This window comes from Hyperolius riggenbachi, chromosome 10 (assembly GCF_040937935.1).
Source record: "Hyperolius riggenbachi isolate aHypRig1 chromosome 10, aHypRig1.pri, whole genome shotgun sequence".
Lineage (NCBI taxonomy): Eukaryota > Metazoa > Chordata > Amphibia > Anura > Hyperoliidae > Hyperolius > Hyperolius riggenbachi.
This window is the reverse complement of record NC_090655.1, coordinates 233,076,155-233,093,564: the sequence shown is the minus strand read 5'-3', so window position 1 is coordinate 233,093,564 and position 17,410 is coordinate 233,076,155. Positions and strand designations below refer to the sequence as shown.

The window sequence follows — 17,410 nt, the reverse complement described above, 5'->3', positions numbered from 1 at the left end:
CAGAGCCTCCCTTTCCTCCAAATTTAAACATTCATATTGGGCTTCTTCACCTTCCATTGTAGATTTTTTATTTTTATCTTTAAACATTAACCTGCCTGGCGTTCTATTAAGATCACCAGGGAGGCTGCAGGAGGGTTTTTTTTTTAATAAAAAAAAAACTATTTCATGCAGCCAACTGAAAGTTGGCTGCATGAAAGCCCACTAGAGGGCGCTCCGGAGGCGTTCTTCTGATCGCCTCCGGCGGCCAGAAATAACACGGAAGGCCGCAATGAGCGGCCTTCCGTGTTTCGCTTACCTCGTCGCCATGGCGACGAGCGGAGTGACGTCATGGACGTCAGCCGACGTCCTGACGTCAGCCGCCTCCGATCCAGCCCTTAGCGCTGGCCGGAACTTTTTGTTCCGGCTACGCTGGGCTCAGGAGGCTGGGGGGACCCTCTTTCGCCGCTGCATGCGGCGGATCGCCGCACTGCAGCAGCGATCAGGCAGCACATGCGGCTGGCAAAGTGCCGGCTGCGTGTGCTGCTTTTTATTTGAGCCAAATCGGCCCAGCAGGGCCTGAGCGGCAGGCTCCGGCGGTACTGGATGAGCTGAGCTCGTCCAGACCGCTCAGCAGGTTAATTTCAAAAGGACGCGCCTCAAAAAGAGGAGAACGTCCTTATAGATAGTGAGTTCATCACCCTTTTGTACTGGGGCAAATGTAAGTCCCTTTGAAAGCAGGGAAATATGATGAGGCTCTAAGGGAAAATCAGAGAGATTAACTACATCCACCCCCAAATTTCCTGTTTCTATTTGTTTTGACTCCGCCCCCTCCTCAGTTCTTCCTTCTGTGTTGTTGGTCTTGCCTTTGCTCCCCTTCCCTTCTGACTTCTCTCTTTGGTCTCTTTTCCTAAGCCTCTGTCTTTGTCCTGGTCGTCACTTTCCTCCTCCTCTTCTTCTTCCTCCCCTTCCTGATCTAAAAAAGCTACCTGTCTGTCAGCACCCTTCCTCCTCGACATCTTCGCTTTCAATTTCATGATGTGTATTATTTTTAGGGGTTGGGGTGGGGCGTCTAGGTCGACTACCAATTCCCCTTCTTCTCGATTTAGACCGACCCCGTTTAGGTCTAAGAGAGGGATCAAATGCTGTTTTCAGGTCCCATTCTGCAACATCCTTTTGGAATTTTGATTGTTTCAATTTCTTTATTGTAAACTGCATTTTTTCTATATGTTTGCATCGTGGCCGGTGGCTATAGACTTAAGCAGCATTGGGGACGAAAAGGAAGAGGAAGCTTCTGCACTGGAGACGAGCACAGAAATGAGTGACACTGATAGCTGCTGCAGTGTGAAGGCGAGCTGGCTACCTATACTGAAACGTGGGTGGGAAAAGGAGGGATTAAGGGAGTCATCTGGCTACCTATACTGGGGGAAAGGGGGAGGGGTCATCTGGCTTCCTATACGAGGGGGGTCATCCAGCTACCTATACTAGAGGGAAGGGGGAGGGGTCATCTCACTTCTTATACTGAAAGGGGGAAGCTGGTGACAGTGGCCTTGGGTGGTAAAGAGTACAAACCCGGCCCTGAGAGGATCAGCAGGATAGCCAGGCAACTGGTATTGCTTAAGAAGAACTAAATGTGGCAGCCTGCATATCCATCTTGCTTCAAATGTCCTTTAATACTAGCTTTTCTGACACATACTACATTGTACATATTACATCATACTACTGTTCACAACCTTTACTTATACATACTAATACATACTCATTTATTACAATACAATACATATTTACACAACACACATTACATGTATATTAAATCATCATTAATTCATCCAAGTTGGTATGTTAATACCTTATGTTTTATTTGTTCTGCTTTCAAAAACTTTGTACATTTGTTGATCTGCTCAATAAAGCTTTTTAATACAAAAATAAATCATCATTAATTCATCCAAAGCAAACATGTACTTAATGTTTTCCCTATCATATCCATGCCACACCAACTGATGAAAATATATATATTTTCCCCTGAAATAACATAAAAAAATAGTGCCGATCACAATGGGTAATTTTGTTTCATGAATTTTCTCATCATTTTTGATGTTACGATTATATCCACAGTTTTGCAGATTTTGCAGATCATTTTGTTTTTGTGTAATTGTGTAATTAATTATCACAAGTTATGCAAATTTACATTCAAGGAACATGTAGTCATAAAAAACACATTTTTTGCACAAACAAATTGAAGTTTATTGACATGAGGAGGATATATTGTCGCAAAAAACCATACACGTTATAATTACGATTTATGTGTGCAGCTAATTTTGCAATGGTTTGAAATGTCACATTACGATTTTGCATTGTAATTGAGGATTTCACTGTGAAATTATTATTATTATTATTACAAGCGTATGGCTAAAGAAAACACAAATGCCCTTGTTGTTAGCTCCGGAACTTAATCACTTACTATATAACCACCAACCTCTCTACACAATATTTACAGTTTACACAATATAAATCTCAAACAATTCTAACACTATTCACCTTCAGTACATATTTTGAATCATGAGCTATCTACTGTTCGCATCATCTGGACTGTCTGTCCATGACCAAAGGGTAAATTTGGTGGTAATAAATAAAAAAAGTGCAGATTATTTCACTGCAGTTAGCCTAATCACCGCAAGGTGGAGATCACACACCTTTCTGGGTGGAACGCATAATCAGGAAGAAATGAATACAAAGAGAGGATATGAAGTAACACAGACAGGAAGTGGGTAGTGAAGAGGAGACGTTGCTGGAAGTGACAGCAGAAGAGGTAATTGTATGATTGCATGATAATTCCTGTTATATATGGAGCAATGCAGAAGCCGAGGTTGGAGATAGTTTGTAACAGAGGAGGTCATAGTATATCTCAGGGCTGTGGAGTCGGTACAAAATTAATTTGACTCCTTAGTTTATGAAACCACCGACTCCAGGTACCCAGAATTGTTCCGACTCCGATTCCTCAACTCCGACTCCTTACCAGGTCTGTGGAGATGGTGCAAAAATGCTCCGACTCCTCCGTTTTATGAATCACCGACTTCAGGTACCCAAATTACTCCAACTCCACAGCCAGTACATCTGTCGCTTTCCCAATCCCCCTTGAAAAGTTTGTTTTAGAAGAGACTTTCAGATAACCATTGTAGCACGTTTGCTATTTATGTATGTGCCCCCCTCCCCCCCATGCCTTGCCATTATCTCCCAGTATACAATGCCCTCACCCCACCCCAGAAGTTAATTTTTCTTACAACATAGGTAGCTATAAATCAACTTTTATGGTTCCCTGCACTACCCCTAGGGCCCGTTGCCCCTACACTCTATGCAATCGCCACATTGCATTGAAACTGCAGACAAGCTAGTCAGTGGGACTGCAGAGGCTAATATGGGTAGACAGCATATGTGAAGCTATGAATATGCCTATGCAACAGCTGAAAGAGGCAGTGACTGATAGACACCTCGGGCAAGCAAAAGTACATAAGGTCACAAAGAGTCGAAGTCGACTATATGAATGAGGAGGTGGAGGCCCTACCACCCACAAGTGACAGCAATGGTGGATACCAGGGGAGTACCATAGGAGTAATGGGGGGTGGAGGTCCCTTGTATTAGTTGTTGTACTACTGTCAATTTATAACCCAGATTATCTTACCTTTATCATTTATAAATGGACAGGAGCATCCTGTGCAGATCACATGACCACACCAATCAAGATGGATGACGATTGGAGTCATTTGACTGAAAAGATATTCAACCTCACCTTGGAGATCATCTACCTGCTGACCGGAGAGGTGAGGAGGATTTTCAGGGGCCACATAATTTTATTCTTCTCTCCATTATGAAAACATATTACTGACAATGAGGATTCTGGGAGGTCACATGACACCTCATATCTTTACTAATAAAACACACATCTGACCAGAGAGGTGATAGGGATTGGGGGGGAAGGAGTGTCACATGGCATCATTCTTATCTTTACTAATGACACATATCTGACTGAAGAAATGAGGAGGATTCTGGGAGAATTATGTGACATTATTGTTGGTCTTTCCATGCAGAGTTATATTCCAGTGAAGTCTGGCGATCATGTGACTGTCACTGTGCCACACCCTCACTCCCTTACATCTAAGAGGAAAAACAGGCAGAAGATTCTGAAGGTCACCTGGAAGATGATGGAGTTGCTGGCAGAAGAGGTGAGTGGTGCCGGGAATTTTGGCCATTATCCATTAACAGCAGGGGATGTGTCTGCGTATTGACTTCACAAGCCTGTTTAATCCTTCTGGGCTAGATATTTTTGCTGAACACAGGTGGTTCTATAAACCTGGCCTGGACACATTACATACTATTAGACTTTCCAAGAGATACTATTAGACAGCAAATGCTTTCAGTGTGATTACACTCAGTGTGATTCTATTGCCCAGCTTCTCATTTCTGATGTCTCTGCAAAGTTGCAGAGACATCAGGAATGCATTTCTGAGCGAGTTGCCTAGTGTGGAGCTGTCTTCGGCACCTCACATGACAGTCTGCTTAATGTTTTAGTTTTTTTTTTTTTTGTTTTGTTAATTTCTCTCCTAAAACTTCTCTTCACTTCTTTTTATTCTATTAGAAAACCCTCACTTCCCAGGACTCTTTATCCCTAGTCTTCCAGGCCGGCTGGTATTACTGGAATGACTGAGTCAAACTACCTTTAGGTACAGAGCAGAGCACATGTATTGTACCAGCCAGTGTGTTTTATGACATGGGGAAGGTATGGGCTGAAGAGAGGCAGAAATCCTTCCCCTCTCCAGCAAAGCTCTCATCAACATCAAGGACCTCATCCCTACCTCAGGGCTGGAGAGATGGGGTAACAACCCCTACATATGATTAAAGAGAAACTTAAGTGAAAAGGGGGAAAATAAATGAATACATTGCAAAGTGAGAAGTTAATAAATAGAAGAGAGATCAAGAAATGATTGATATTCACTATGACATTTGTTCATACTGTTTGATCCACAATCACCCTGCACGTCATCATCTTTACTACTGGCAGACCTAAAAAAAAGACAGCGCTAACTGCCATACTCTATAACCACACACCTAATGAAGCGATAGGTTACATATGTACCGAGGGAGATACTGGTTGCTTGGCAGTTGAAAACAGTGGTTATTTCCCACAATGCAACTAGGCTCACAGACAGGAAACTTTCAGGACCCAGGTCCTGACATCACACTGGGGGAGGGGTTTCACCACAATATCAGCCATACAGACCTCCGTGATAATCTACTTGAGTAAAGGTAAATATTTATCATGAGAAGTGGGTATTAGCTACTAATTGGGATGAAGTAAACTGCAGCTAGCCCCCCTGAAAATTCTCTGCTTCTCCTGGCCATACCAACAGGCATGGGAAACAAGGGTCTTGGGAAAGAAATATGGTAATGGGGGAGGCTACATCTTCTTTCTTTTTTTAATTTCTCAATAAAATGAAGAACACAGTGGCCCAATCAACATTCTGTGCAAGGATCTTCTCATCTGGGTAAAGCAGGTGATGTGTTTCTCGCTCACTGCTCATATATTTCCATGGAAACCGCACCTACCTACATCTAAAATTGCCGATTGAGTTGCTGAGAAAGAACTTGGGAAAAGGGAGAAAGCATCTGAATTCTTTCCCACACTGCAGGACAAATTAATATCCGCTTAGCAGCACATTTTCCTTCTCAGTTTAGGTTTCCCTTTAAAAGTCATCTTAAAGTGGACCTGAACTCTTGCACAAGACAGAAGGAAAACATAGAGAAATGCGCCCTGTATGTATTTAGAGAATTTAGCCTGTCTAATTCCCCCTCATTTATGCCTAATCACAAGCTGTAATTTGATCTCTACCCGTGTCACCTGACTGCCATGGCAGATAAGCTCATTTGTAAACACAGAATGTTAACAATAATTCTTCTTCCATGAAAGCAGGAAGTAGACTAACTGCCCATTTATTGCAAGATTTGTATCAGCTTTAACAAAAATATTTTTCTTTAAAGGTAATGCTGTTGCTTATCATTTAGAGCAGGGTGGCAGTTCTGAGTTCCGGTCCACTTAAGTGTCACATTTTCACCATCTGTATCTCACCCTGCAGGAGGAGGAGTACTTAGAAGAACACAAGGATGCCCCGATGGAGAATCAGCCGCCCCTCACATCAGCGGGTAAGAGGAGACTTTCATTTCCTGTAAAGGAGAGAGCAGTATAGAATGCCTACCTAGACCTCCATTATCTGATAAACACATAGAGACAGTTAAGAATGGTCAGTGAGGTGTAAATAATTCCAAATTCATGCAGATTTTATCCTAATATCTAAGCAAATGTATGCAGCTTGAAAATGGACTGCTGCAGCACTTAATTGTTTCATTATAAATTAGCATAACATCTGCATCAACTTTGAATTATTTGCATCTCATTGACTAGCTGTAGAGACAGTGCATTCAGTCAGCATTTGTATTTCCTTCAGATGGATCCAGTAACAGGAACCCTCCAGAGAGAAGCACAGGGGCTCCTTATTCTGGCAATAGTCCGCAGGAAGCTCCCACTGTCCCCCAGGTATGTGGGTCTGAGGGTCACCAGAGACTCCCAGCTTTATGACATCATTTCCTTCTGTTATTATCTATGTTCACATTTTAAATCCGCTCCCATGTTTTGCTCTTAGGGAGAAGAGCTATCAGGTGTAAAAGTGGAGTTGAAAGCGGAAGAAGAAGAGACGTATGTGAGGGGTGATCAGATCTCTTCGGAGAAGGGTGACATGAGGACAATTAAAAAGGAAGAAGAAGAAGAGACATATGTGAGGAGTGACCAACGGTCTATGGAGGAGGGTGACATGATGAGGCCGATTAAAGAAGAAGAGGAGGAGGAAATGTATGTGAGGCATGATCAGCAGTTTATGAAGGAGGGTGACATTATGAGGAAATATAAAGAGGAAGAAGAAGAGATATGTGTGGGAAGTGACCAACTGTCTATAGAGAAGTCTGACGTGATGTGGGCAATGAAAGAGGAGGAAGAAGAGATGAATGTGAGGGGTGATCAGCAGTCTATAGAGAATCGTGATGTGATGAGAACAGTTAAAGACAAAGAAGAGGCATCTGTGAGGCGTGATCAGCAGTCTATGGAGGAGGGTGAAGTGACAAGGTCAACAAAGGAGGAAGACATTTTTACAGGGATATGCACTGGTAAGTAATAAAGATTAGATATTCAAAAGACCAAGTTGACTAACAATTGTTTGCCTGTTGAGTACAGTACAGGTGGCATTAAAGCATATCTGAAGTGAGAGGGATATGGAAGCTGCCATATTTATTTAGTTTTAAACAATACCAGTTGCCTGGCAACCCTGCTGATCTTTCATGCATTAGTAGTGTCTGGATCACACACCGGAAACAAGCATGCAGCAAACACAATCATTTGATCTGCATGCTTGTTCATGGTTTATGGCTAAAGGTATTAGAGGCAGAGGATCAGCAGGGCAGCCAGGCAATCTGCATTGTTTAAAAGGAAATGCATATGGCAACCTCTATTTCTCTCTCACTTCAGTTGTCTTTAAGCAATAAGTGAGGAAGAAGCTGTAAATGATGCTTATGAAGAAGCGGAGATTGAGGGGGGAGGGTCGGTAGCAAACACCCCACCTCTCCCAAACATTTACATTTTTGCATCTTTGTTGCCTACTTATTGGCTTACTGCAACAATTTCCTCACCCAATGAGAACATATTTAATAGTCTTTGGTACTACGTATCTTATGTATACTGAGTACATGTTTACTCCCACTATGCATCATTACATTGAATCGTGCAAATCAATCCATATCCCTGAAAATCTAGGCATGCGTTCAGAAAGACTGGATTATAGAACCTGTAAGGTAGAGGTATTACCCAGTTAAAGTGGACCCACACTAAAAATACAAGATTTCAGAAATTAAATCAATTTTCTAAATTATAATAATAAATAACAGCCTTTTTTCAGCTTTGATGACAAATATAAAATATGTTACATTTATTGGAGAAACCCCTCCCTTTCTTTCATATTGCTGGCAAATAATCCGGCAAACTGGTGGAGTAGATGGTGTCCAGCAACGGAGGAATTGCTAATGGCTGCCACCTGTATAACCCTAGTTATGCAAAGAGGAGGGTGAAACGCATGCACTGAAATGCTCATAGGCTTGAAGGAGCGTTTATTTATATTTATATGTGTCAGAGTGGTGCAAGTAAATATTTTGAATTAAAAAAATGTTTGGTTTGGGTCCGCTTTTATCCATAGAGACATAAAATGGGTAATAATTTCATAGTGGGTCAAAAGAGCTAAAAAGCCCCTCTACTGAAAGCCCCCTTCCACCACACATGCAGACATGCACACGCGCAAGCACACACAAACACACACACTGGTGCACACACACAAGAGGTGGGCGATCCCTGCGGGCATGGCGGATAAGGTAAGACATGCTGCTACACTGCATTACATGTACACTGGGGAGCAAAGACACAGAAAAGGGAGCGGGGAAAGGCCTGAGCAGACACAGCGGGACACCTGGGCACTAGGGTTGTCGTGGTATAGCGGTGTACCCCATTTTGATTGTGCATGGTAATGCATGTGGACGTGCATGGTAATCTTGTTTTTACTGGTTTCCCGGAGGAGGGGGGATGCAGCGGTGAGGGTGGGATGCAGCACCGGGTGCATGAACAGCGGCGGGTGTAAACAAATACTCACTTTGCCTTGATCCATCATGCGTGTGCTACTTACTTGGGAGTTGTTGCAAGGAGATGGAATGCAAAAACGGGAATAAGAAAGAAGTAAGTAGTGCATGCGTGCAGGACCTCTGCAAAGTGAGTATATGTTAAACCCTGCTGCTGCAATCCCCCTCCACCTGGCTATCTATACTGTGGGTAATATTGTATATGGGAGAATAAAGAGAAAATGCCTGTAGGCGAACCACAATTCCCACCACAAGCACTATAGCACAGTCATGGATATAACAGAAAAAACAGGAAAACCAAAAAATTGCAATCACCACCTGGTCTGGACGTCCTGCTCCCATGCGGTCTCGCTTATAATCTTTTGATTGGTGGTCTTTCCTGGCTTAGTTTTTGTCCAGATGAGATGCAGATGTTCATTATATTTGTAAAGGCCTGAAGAAGGCTCGTTGACCCGAAACAAATCCATGTTGTTGCCTTATATGCACTTTACCACGTGATGTGTTTGGATTGAAGATTTTGTATACCAATTTTCTGCACTTTTTGGAACATTAAAAGAAAAAGTATATATTTGCAATTTTTTGGGTTTTCCTATTTTTTCTGTTATATCCCTGACTATACTATCTATACTGTGGGCACCTATTCCTGGCTAGCTATACTGGCTTCACCTATTCCTGGCTCTCTATACTGCAGGCACCTATTCCTGGCTAGCTATACTGGCTGCACCTATTCCTGGCTACCTATACTGCGGGCACCTATTACTGGCTGCACATATTCCTGGCTGCCTATACTGCAGCCACCTATTACTGGATACACATATTTCTGGCTACCTATACTGTGGCCACTTATTACTGGCTACACCTATTCCTGGCTATCTATACTAGCTGCACCTATTCCTGGCTAGTGATGAGCAATGGATACATTCCGAATAGGTTTTATTCGGAATTCATCCAGTTAATAAGCACACCTGAGCGGGGTGTGTGGGAGGGTTAAACTTACCCAGGAGTCTTCTGCTTTAACCTCCTTGGCGGTAACCCCGTGTGTGACACGGAGTTAGCCGCCGGAGGGTGCCGCTCAGGCCCTGCTGGGCCGATTTACATATTTTTTTTTCAAACACGCAGCTAGCACTTTGCTAGCTGCGTGTTTGCTCTGAATGCCGCCGCCCGCCGCCGATGCGCCGCGGAAACAGGCCCCCCCCCGCATACCCCTTGCACAGCCTAGCCAATCGCCGCCAGGCTGCACTATGGGGTGGATCGGGACTCCCTGTGACGTCACGACGTCCGTGACGTCGTGACGTCACTCCATTCGTCGCCATGGCGACGGGGGAAGCCCTCAAGGAAATCCCGATCAGAACGGGATTTCCTTATGGGCAAGCGGCGCCGGCTGCGATTGGAGGGGACGGGCGGACGCCGCGGGGAGGGGGGAAGCATGTAGCTAGCGCTAGGCTAGCTACATGCTAAAAAAAAAAAAAAAAGGCGAAAAAAACCCTCCCGCGGCTGCGCAGCCGCACATTTCATACCACCAGGGGGGTTAATCCATCCCACCGTGTGTCCTACACTGCATTCCAATTCACAGTCACGTGACTACCACACTTCCTCCTTTTGGTTTGAAAGGAGGAAGGTCGCCACTATCCATGGTGACCTGGAGGGGGTAGGGGAATAGTATTTAATGCCACCAGGACTTTTTGCAGGAGCAGGGTGAGCCGTTTTACAGCTTTACCTTGCGCCCAAATCTTCAGAGGCTTAATCATATGTATGCTGAGTGAATGGGACACATCTGGCTACCATACTGGTGTAGGGGGCATATTGTTTAACTTCTCTGCCACAGCTTAACACCAGTGGGCAGTCGCAGAGTAGCTGCTCCAGGACCACCTAACGCCGATTGGTGTCATGACGAGATTTGGCAGGGAGCGAGCGCTCGCTCAAGCGCCCGTTCCCTGCAAGGGGACACGAAAAGCCATTGCGATCAGCCTGCTGACTGCGATCGGAGCTGGCAGGCTGAATTGAAGAAAAAGAGGTAATTTATTTGTGTACAGCGCTGCGATCTAGTGCATGCCTGGCAGTTAACTGTCTCTCGGATGGGCTCTCAATCTAATCCCTGCCATAGTGCTGTGCCATGTAGCCATAGCTCTCTTGGTGGCAAGAAAAAGGGGTAATATTTATTTTGGTGCTAAGTTCAATAAACTATTAAAACTGCACAGTGTTGAATTGTAAAAAATTGCCTGGTCACTAGTGGGGTGTAAGCCTGTGGTCCTCAAGAGGTTAATGTAAGGGGGAGGCCTGGGTAATGTTAATTGTGTAATACTGTATTCTGTGATACCATCATACCGTGATATTTTTTTAGACATTATCATATCATGGATATTCATATCATTGCAACTCTACTGGGGACAAGAGGGGACACCTCGTGCCAAAAGCTGACACACTGGGGACAGAAGGGGACACAGGAGGACACCAATCGGGGGGTGGGGGGGGGGGAGAGGCTTCTGGAACATATACGCACCAGGTTTAGTAAATATATTATATATTTTTCCCTGGTTTTTGCCATCTAAACCTGGGTGCGTCTTATATTCGGCTGAAAATGCGGTAATATATTTATTTGACTATGTTTGTGGAATTTACATTTTGTACTGCTTGGCGTGGCCTGTGTTGTTTATATCCTGTATAGCTTCCCCCAGAAATACTCCCTCCTCCTCCTCTTCCAACACTGATGCTGGCTACTGTCCTTACTTTTCCGATGCAGTCTGCGAAGTGGGGAATGGAATATTCCCCCCCCCCCTCTTCCATTGAAGTGGGGAATAGAATGTCCCCACCCCCTCCGCATTTGAAGTATGGCATGGAATGCCCCCTCCCCCCCACAGTCAAAGTAGGGAAGGGAATGTCCCACCTTCTCCTTCATCCACTGTACACTTTCCAGTAGGCCAAACAGCTTATAATCAAGAGTAGCTAGATAAGTAGAATAATATTGTCTGTTCCAGTCCCCCCCCCCCCCCCCTCCACTGAATTCCTACAATAGGAGGACAATAGGAGCTGGAATCATTGGCAACAGAAGGATGGGAGGACAGATGTTAGTAAACAGTGTATATTAAGTTGAATGTTATCTTCTGTCTGATAATGGTTACTCTCCCCAGGAGACTGAAACAAGAAGTGATCATGTTTTCTCTATTTGCAGCGCAGAGTCCTGGCATCAAAACCCCATCAGAGGCTCGTCTCTCTGTATCCCCAGACTGTACAATGGAAGATGATGTCATTACGAGAAGTTCTCCCGAAGGAAGCTCCAATATCCCAAGTATCTCTCCCAGATTCCCCTATGTCCGTAACCCTGGAGGGTCTCGTGGTGGTTCCCAGCAGGGAATGAGATTTACCTGCTCTGAATGTGGGAAATGGTTTAATCAGAAGTCATTCCTTGTCAGACATCAAGCAACTCACACTGAAGAAAAGCCGTATTCCTGCGATGACTGTGGGAATATGTTCCAAAGTAAAGATTATCTTGATGTGCATCGATGCTCTCAGACAACAAAGAAAGTGTATACATGTAAGGAGTGTGGGAAATGGTTCATACAGAACTCGCAGCTTACCATACATCAGAGATCTCACACAGGGGAGAAACCGTATTCATGTGCCGAGTGTGGAAAATGTTTTGGGCGTAGATCACATCTTGTCGTGCACAAGAGGTGTCACACAGGTGAGAAGCCCTATTCTTGTCCTGAGTGTGGGAAACGGTTTATAAGTAAATCACAGGTTGTTAGACATGAGAGATCTCACACAGGGGAGAAGCCATTTTCATGTTCTGAGTGTGGGAAAAGCTTTTCATGTAAATCGGGCCTTGCCAGGCATAGGAGATCTCACACTGGGGAAAAGACATGTTCATGTTCTGAGTGTGGGAAATGTTTCAACAACAATTCCCACCTTGTCATACATCAAAGAATTCACACGGGTGAGAGGCCGTATACATGTAATGAGTGTGGGAAGTGTTTTGTACAGAAATCAAGCCTTGTCAGACACAAGAAGGCTCACACAGCCCAGCAGCCTTATTCCTGTACAAAATGTGGAAAAAGCTTTGCGTTCGATTTTCATCTTCGCTTACATGAAACACTTCACTTGGTTGACACATCTTATTCTTGATTTGAGTGTGGGAAATATTTTCAGTGGAAGTCAGATGTTTTTATATGTTGCAGAAGTCACTCTGGTGAGAAGTCCTATTCCTGTCCTGAGTGTGGGAAACCCTTTGGACAGAGATCACACATAAGAGAATTCACCGGTCAGTGTGTGAAATGGCATAAATCACATTTGGACACATATTGGAGATCTCCTGGAGGACAGGGTGTCTGGGACCCTGAAATAAAAGTAGAATGAAATATGGTACTCCTAAACTGACCTGGAGGAAACCTCTAGCTGCTGCATATTTCCAGCAGGAGGAACATTTAATCCTTAAATGGAACCTGAAGTGAAAGGCATATGGTGGCTGACATATTTATTTCCTTTTAAACACTGCCAGTTTCCTGGCAGCCCTGCTGGGCTATTTGGCTTCAGTAGTGTCTGACTAACACCAGAAACAAGCATGCAGCTAATCTCGTCAGATCTGACAAAAATGTCAGAAACCCCTGATCTGCTGCATGCTTGTTCAGGGGCTATGGCTAAAAGTATTAGAGGCAGATGATCAGCAGGAGAACCAGGCAAGTGGTATTACTTTAAAGGAAATAAATATGGCAGTCTCCATATCCCTCTCACTTCAGGTTCCTTTTAAGGGTGTAAGGTGATTACATTTGAAAAGGTAAACTGTAATTTGTAGTTCTCCATTGTGTTTTATAACATCGTATAATGCCTGTAGTGCTAAAGCTTTTTGTACCACAGACAGGTACTCTTGCAACCACAGTCTGTATAGAGGGCTTCTGGCCTTGTTCTACATCCCATATGGCCTTGACTCTGTGAATATTGTGATGGTCTCCAGCTGTGGCTGGGGATCTGATTTGCTGGGGGCAGCCTGTCTCTGTATCAGGAGAGGGCTGAGACTATTTATCTTAGGGGAAAACACAACCAAGTGTCCCTGTAACGATTGTGGAATTATCTCCGTGGTCAGCGCACAGGATGCGCGCCGACACTGCGGAAATCCTCCACAAGCATATAATTTGACAGAACTCAGCTGCGGTGCAATGCACCTGTAGAGGGGAATTCCTGCCGACAGATGGAGCTGTGGAGAACAGAGGAACAAACCTCTCTGTACTGCCACATATGCCAGACGGGAATTGTACGAGTAGAAGCAATGCAGGGCAAGATAGCCCTTAAAGAGAGAGAGCACAGAGACAGAATGTATGTGTGTCCACCAATCTAGTCGCCACCCAGCGACGGTAAACACACAACAGTGAAGACCAAGTGGGAAAGCAATCGCAAGAGATGGCGATTGCTAACAGCGACACAAGACTGAATAAGCACAGAGATGGATGTCCACCAATCTAGTCACCACCCAGCGACGGTGAACACACGACAGCGGAAACCTGACACTCCAGGTGTTAGCGAGAACAAACCATCATGACCAGCAAGGAATTCTGGAAGCACAAGGTATTTATACTGCAAGCCATCAAAGGAGGCAGCTAGGCAATTTGCATGACAAGTGTATGCAAATTCCTCAGTAGCAGAGCAACTTTTCCAGAGACCTGCAGCACTCAGACCTAAAGAATGGACAAACAGCTGTCTGCCCGTGCAGACAGCTGAGCAGATCATTACAGTCCCTTATCCCCATCACCATCTTGCACAGGAGTGTTGAAAAAAGTTATTGGTGCCATAAGTGTTACATAAAGCATAACAATGTTGCAGCGCCTCAGCTTTTCAGTACTCAAGTGCATTTCCTGCGTAGTTTTGTCTTATCCCCTAGAATGTGTAAACCTTCAAAGTTTACCCCACTGTATGTCTTCAGCTTTGTAGAATTTGCTATCTACTGACAGAAGGACTCTAACAGAGATTTTGGCCACCAGTGACTGTAGATATTGGAAGTTATTTATGACTGCAGTCCCATATTGTGTACTGACTATGCCTGCTGACAGATGTTGGGAGCCGTCTATGACTGCTGACTAATGTTGGTGGCTGCTTGTGACTCCTGGCAGATATTGGAGATCCCTATGACTGCTGGCAGATATTATGGGTCATCTCTGACTTCTGGTAGATGTTGGTGGTGGGACCTATGGCTGCTGGCTGATACTGGGGACCACCTATAAATGCTGGTAAATATTGGGGACTATCTATACATCTTGGAAGATATAGGCAGCCACTGATGAGTACAGGCAGATATTTGGGTCATCTGTGACTGCTGGCTAATTGAAGAGAGTGCTGATAAGTTTCGCCCCCATTTAGATGAAGTAGTAAAAGTAGTGTGGGAGATTGGACAGCCTAATATCTTAATATGCAACTGTACAAATATCAGGTGTCTGTGATTGTTAAAACTTTTTTTTTCCTTGAGTGAGAAGCTATCATGGCAGAGGCACAACCAGGTTTCATGTTGACAAATTTATGGGCCATCATGAAGTTTTAATTTTTCCAGGGAAAGTAAGCAAAGGATATTCACACTGAGATGTCCCAAACCATGGAGAAGTGTCCTTCCTACAGCACTGTCAGAACCTGGATATCTTGTTTCAAGACTTAGCATTTTATTGTTGAAGATGAGCCCCACAGTGGGTGCCCCCCAACCTCAACTGACCTGGCAACCTGCAATGCTGTCCATGAGCTGATTATTGAGGACTGACAAATATCAGTAAAAAGATAGCCCAGATGCTGGACTTCTTACAGGAGCATGTTGGGATTTATTTTCACCACTATCCTGGACAGGCACAAGCTTTCAGCGAAGTTAGTGCCAAAATGTTTGAATAGTCATCAGAAGAAGAAACGTGTTGAAGCAGCCAAAGATCTTGAAACTAAGAAACAGTCAAAGGAATGGTGCCAAGTGGGACCCAGCGGCAAATGTTCCAACCCTAGAAATTGGCCAAAAAGTTATGGTGTCCATTTTCTGGGACACAGATGGTAGTGTCACTGGATAGTTTTATGCTAACCTCCTGGACCAGCTGAAGGAGCCAATTAAGAAGAAACACCATGTAAAGTTGACCAAAGAGATACTTTTTTGCAGGACAATGCATCTGTGCACATGGCCAATGTTGTGGCTGCTAAATTGAACACCCTGGGTTTCCAATTGGTCCACCATCCCTCTTGCTCACCTGACCTTGCCCCTTCGGACTATTATCTGTCTTGTCTTGACTTAACTTGAAGAAACACCTGAAGGGCATTTATGTTGCAAATCTTGCTGAAAGCTGGTTTGAGGCCCAACCAAAGGACTTTCATTTGAACAGTCTAGAAAAACTGCAACTATGCTGTACCAAGTGAATCAGTTTTGAGGGAATATGTTGAATAAAATGTGTTATTTCATAATGCTGTTCTCTTCTTTCTGGGCCATGTCAGGAGCTCATCAGCACCACCTCATACTGGGAGTCACTTAGGCTTGTTGGGAGACATTAGGAGCCACCTATGACTTACTGGAGAGATAGGCTATTTTTGACTGCTGGGCAAGGTAGAGGTAAATGCTTTAAGATTGAGGGGATCTGATAAAGACTGCCAGGCTGCACTGACATTCAGCTGGTAATGATAATGTGGCTTCCACTCTGATTCTTAAGAACATAACCTTTTCATCTCCACCTCCCTCAAACTGTTGCCCTGTCACTAAAGTAGGGCAGGTTATGTTCATGGGAGTAACTCCTTAGTGAAGAGGAAGCCACACGGAAGTGACATATGCAGATGGACCTCAAATAGCCCCTGTTAAAGGAATTAGAGAGGCCCAGGAGGACAATGCCTTCCTAGAACAGTCCTCCCATTCTCTGTATGTACTGTGATTGGCTCCAGCTGTTGCCGGGAATCGGACTATTATCGGACAGCCTGTTTGTGGTACAAGAGTCATAAAAACCTCAGCAGTTAGTTTAGGCTGTACAATTAGTGGTGCCTCTTAATTGATACAGTATAATCACATCTGACTTTTATGTCACTGCTTACATGCTGAGCCCATAAGATGCTCAGGAAGCACCTCCCACCTTTAGCTGGTGCCCCACATGTACATCTCTTATCTCTTTATTTCCCCTCTCTTTATATGCTGTATATCTCGCTTCTCAATAAACCTGTTAACATTCCTTGTAATGCAATCAGAGGTGTCATGTTTGTCTTTACACGTTGGAGGAGAATGTGGATCATTTAAGCTGTGTCCCTGGTGCCTGCCAGGTGAACATAAGGAATCTTGCGCAGGAGATTTGGGTGCAGCCGGCTCCACCATAGACCGTAATAGGAATTATAGCTATAGCGGCGCACAGTGAGTAACGGCGTCATCAGAAGAAGGAGGTGAAGTTACTTTTAAAACACTGTAATTTGGTTGCCAGCAATAGCTGACAACCAAATTACATCATTCTCCACCATCCACGTGGACCTGGAGGGGGAATAGTAATTAACGCCACTGGGACATGTGCAGCAGCAGGACAAGCCATATACCGGCTGTATCCTGTGCCCAAGTCTTCTGGCGGCGATTTCCTTTGTAAACCTGCCAGGACCCGAAGCTTTGAACTGATACTCTAGCCTGTGACATAAGATTTGTCTCTCCAGATCTTCTGGCCTGTGGGGCTCATAGTGGGGAAACTTAGCTGACTAGCGATGTATGGGCAGATTCGACCAAGACACAGATCTCTGTCTATTG

General features: G+C 44.4%; 1 protein-coding gene across 1 annotated transcript; it reads left to right on the top strand.

The window, feature by feature from the left end:
* The first annotated feature begins 2,741 nt into the window (after window positions 1–2,741).
* LOC137534783 (zinc finger protein 3 homolog) lies at window positions 2,742–16,868 on the top strand. The gene is made up of 7 exons (XM_068256433.1): window positions 2,742–2,785; window positions 3,679–3,794; window positions 4,062–4,196; window positions 6,105–6,171; window positions 6,474–6,562; window positions 6,669–7,185; window positions 11,867–16,868. The coding sequence occupies exons 2-7, from the start codon at window positions 3,699–3,701 to the stop codon at window positions 12,817–12,819; spliced, it is 1,857 nt and encodes a 618-aa protein (XP_068112534.1). The 5' UTR covers window positions 2,742–2,785; window positions 3,679–3,698; the 3' UTR covers window positions 12,820–16,868.
* Window positions 16,869–17,410: the final 542 nt, after the last annotated feature.

Coding starts and splice junctions, on each gene's coding strand:
- LOC137534783 (XM_068256433.1), top strand. CDS start 3,699: ATGACCACACCAATCAAGATGGATGACGATTGGAGTCATTTGACTGAA. Junction 4,197..6,104: donor TGGAGTTGCTGGCAGAAGAG/GTGAGTGGTGCC, acceptor CTCACCCTGCAG/GAGGAGGAGTACTTAGAAGA. Junction 6,172..6,473: donor GCCGCCCCTCACATCAGCGG/GTAAGAGGAGAC, acceptor TATTTCCTTCAG/ATGGATCCAGTAACAGGAAC.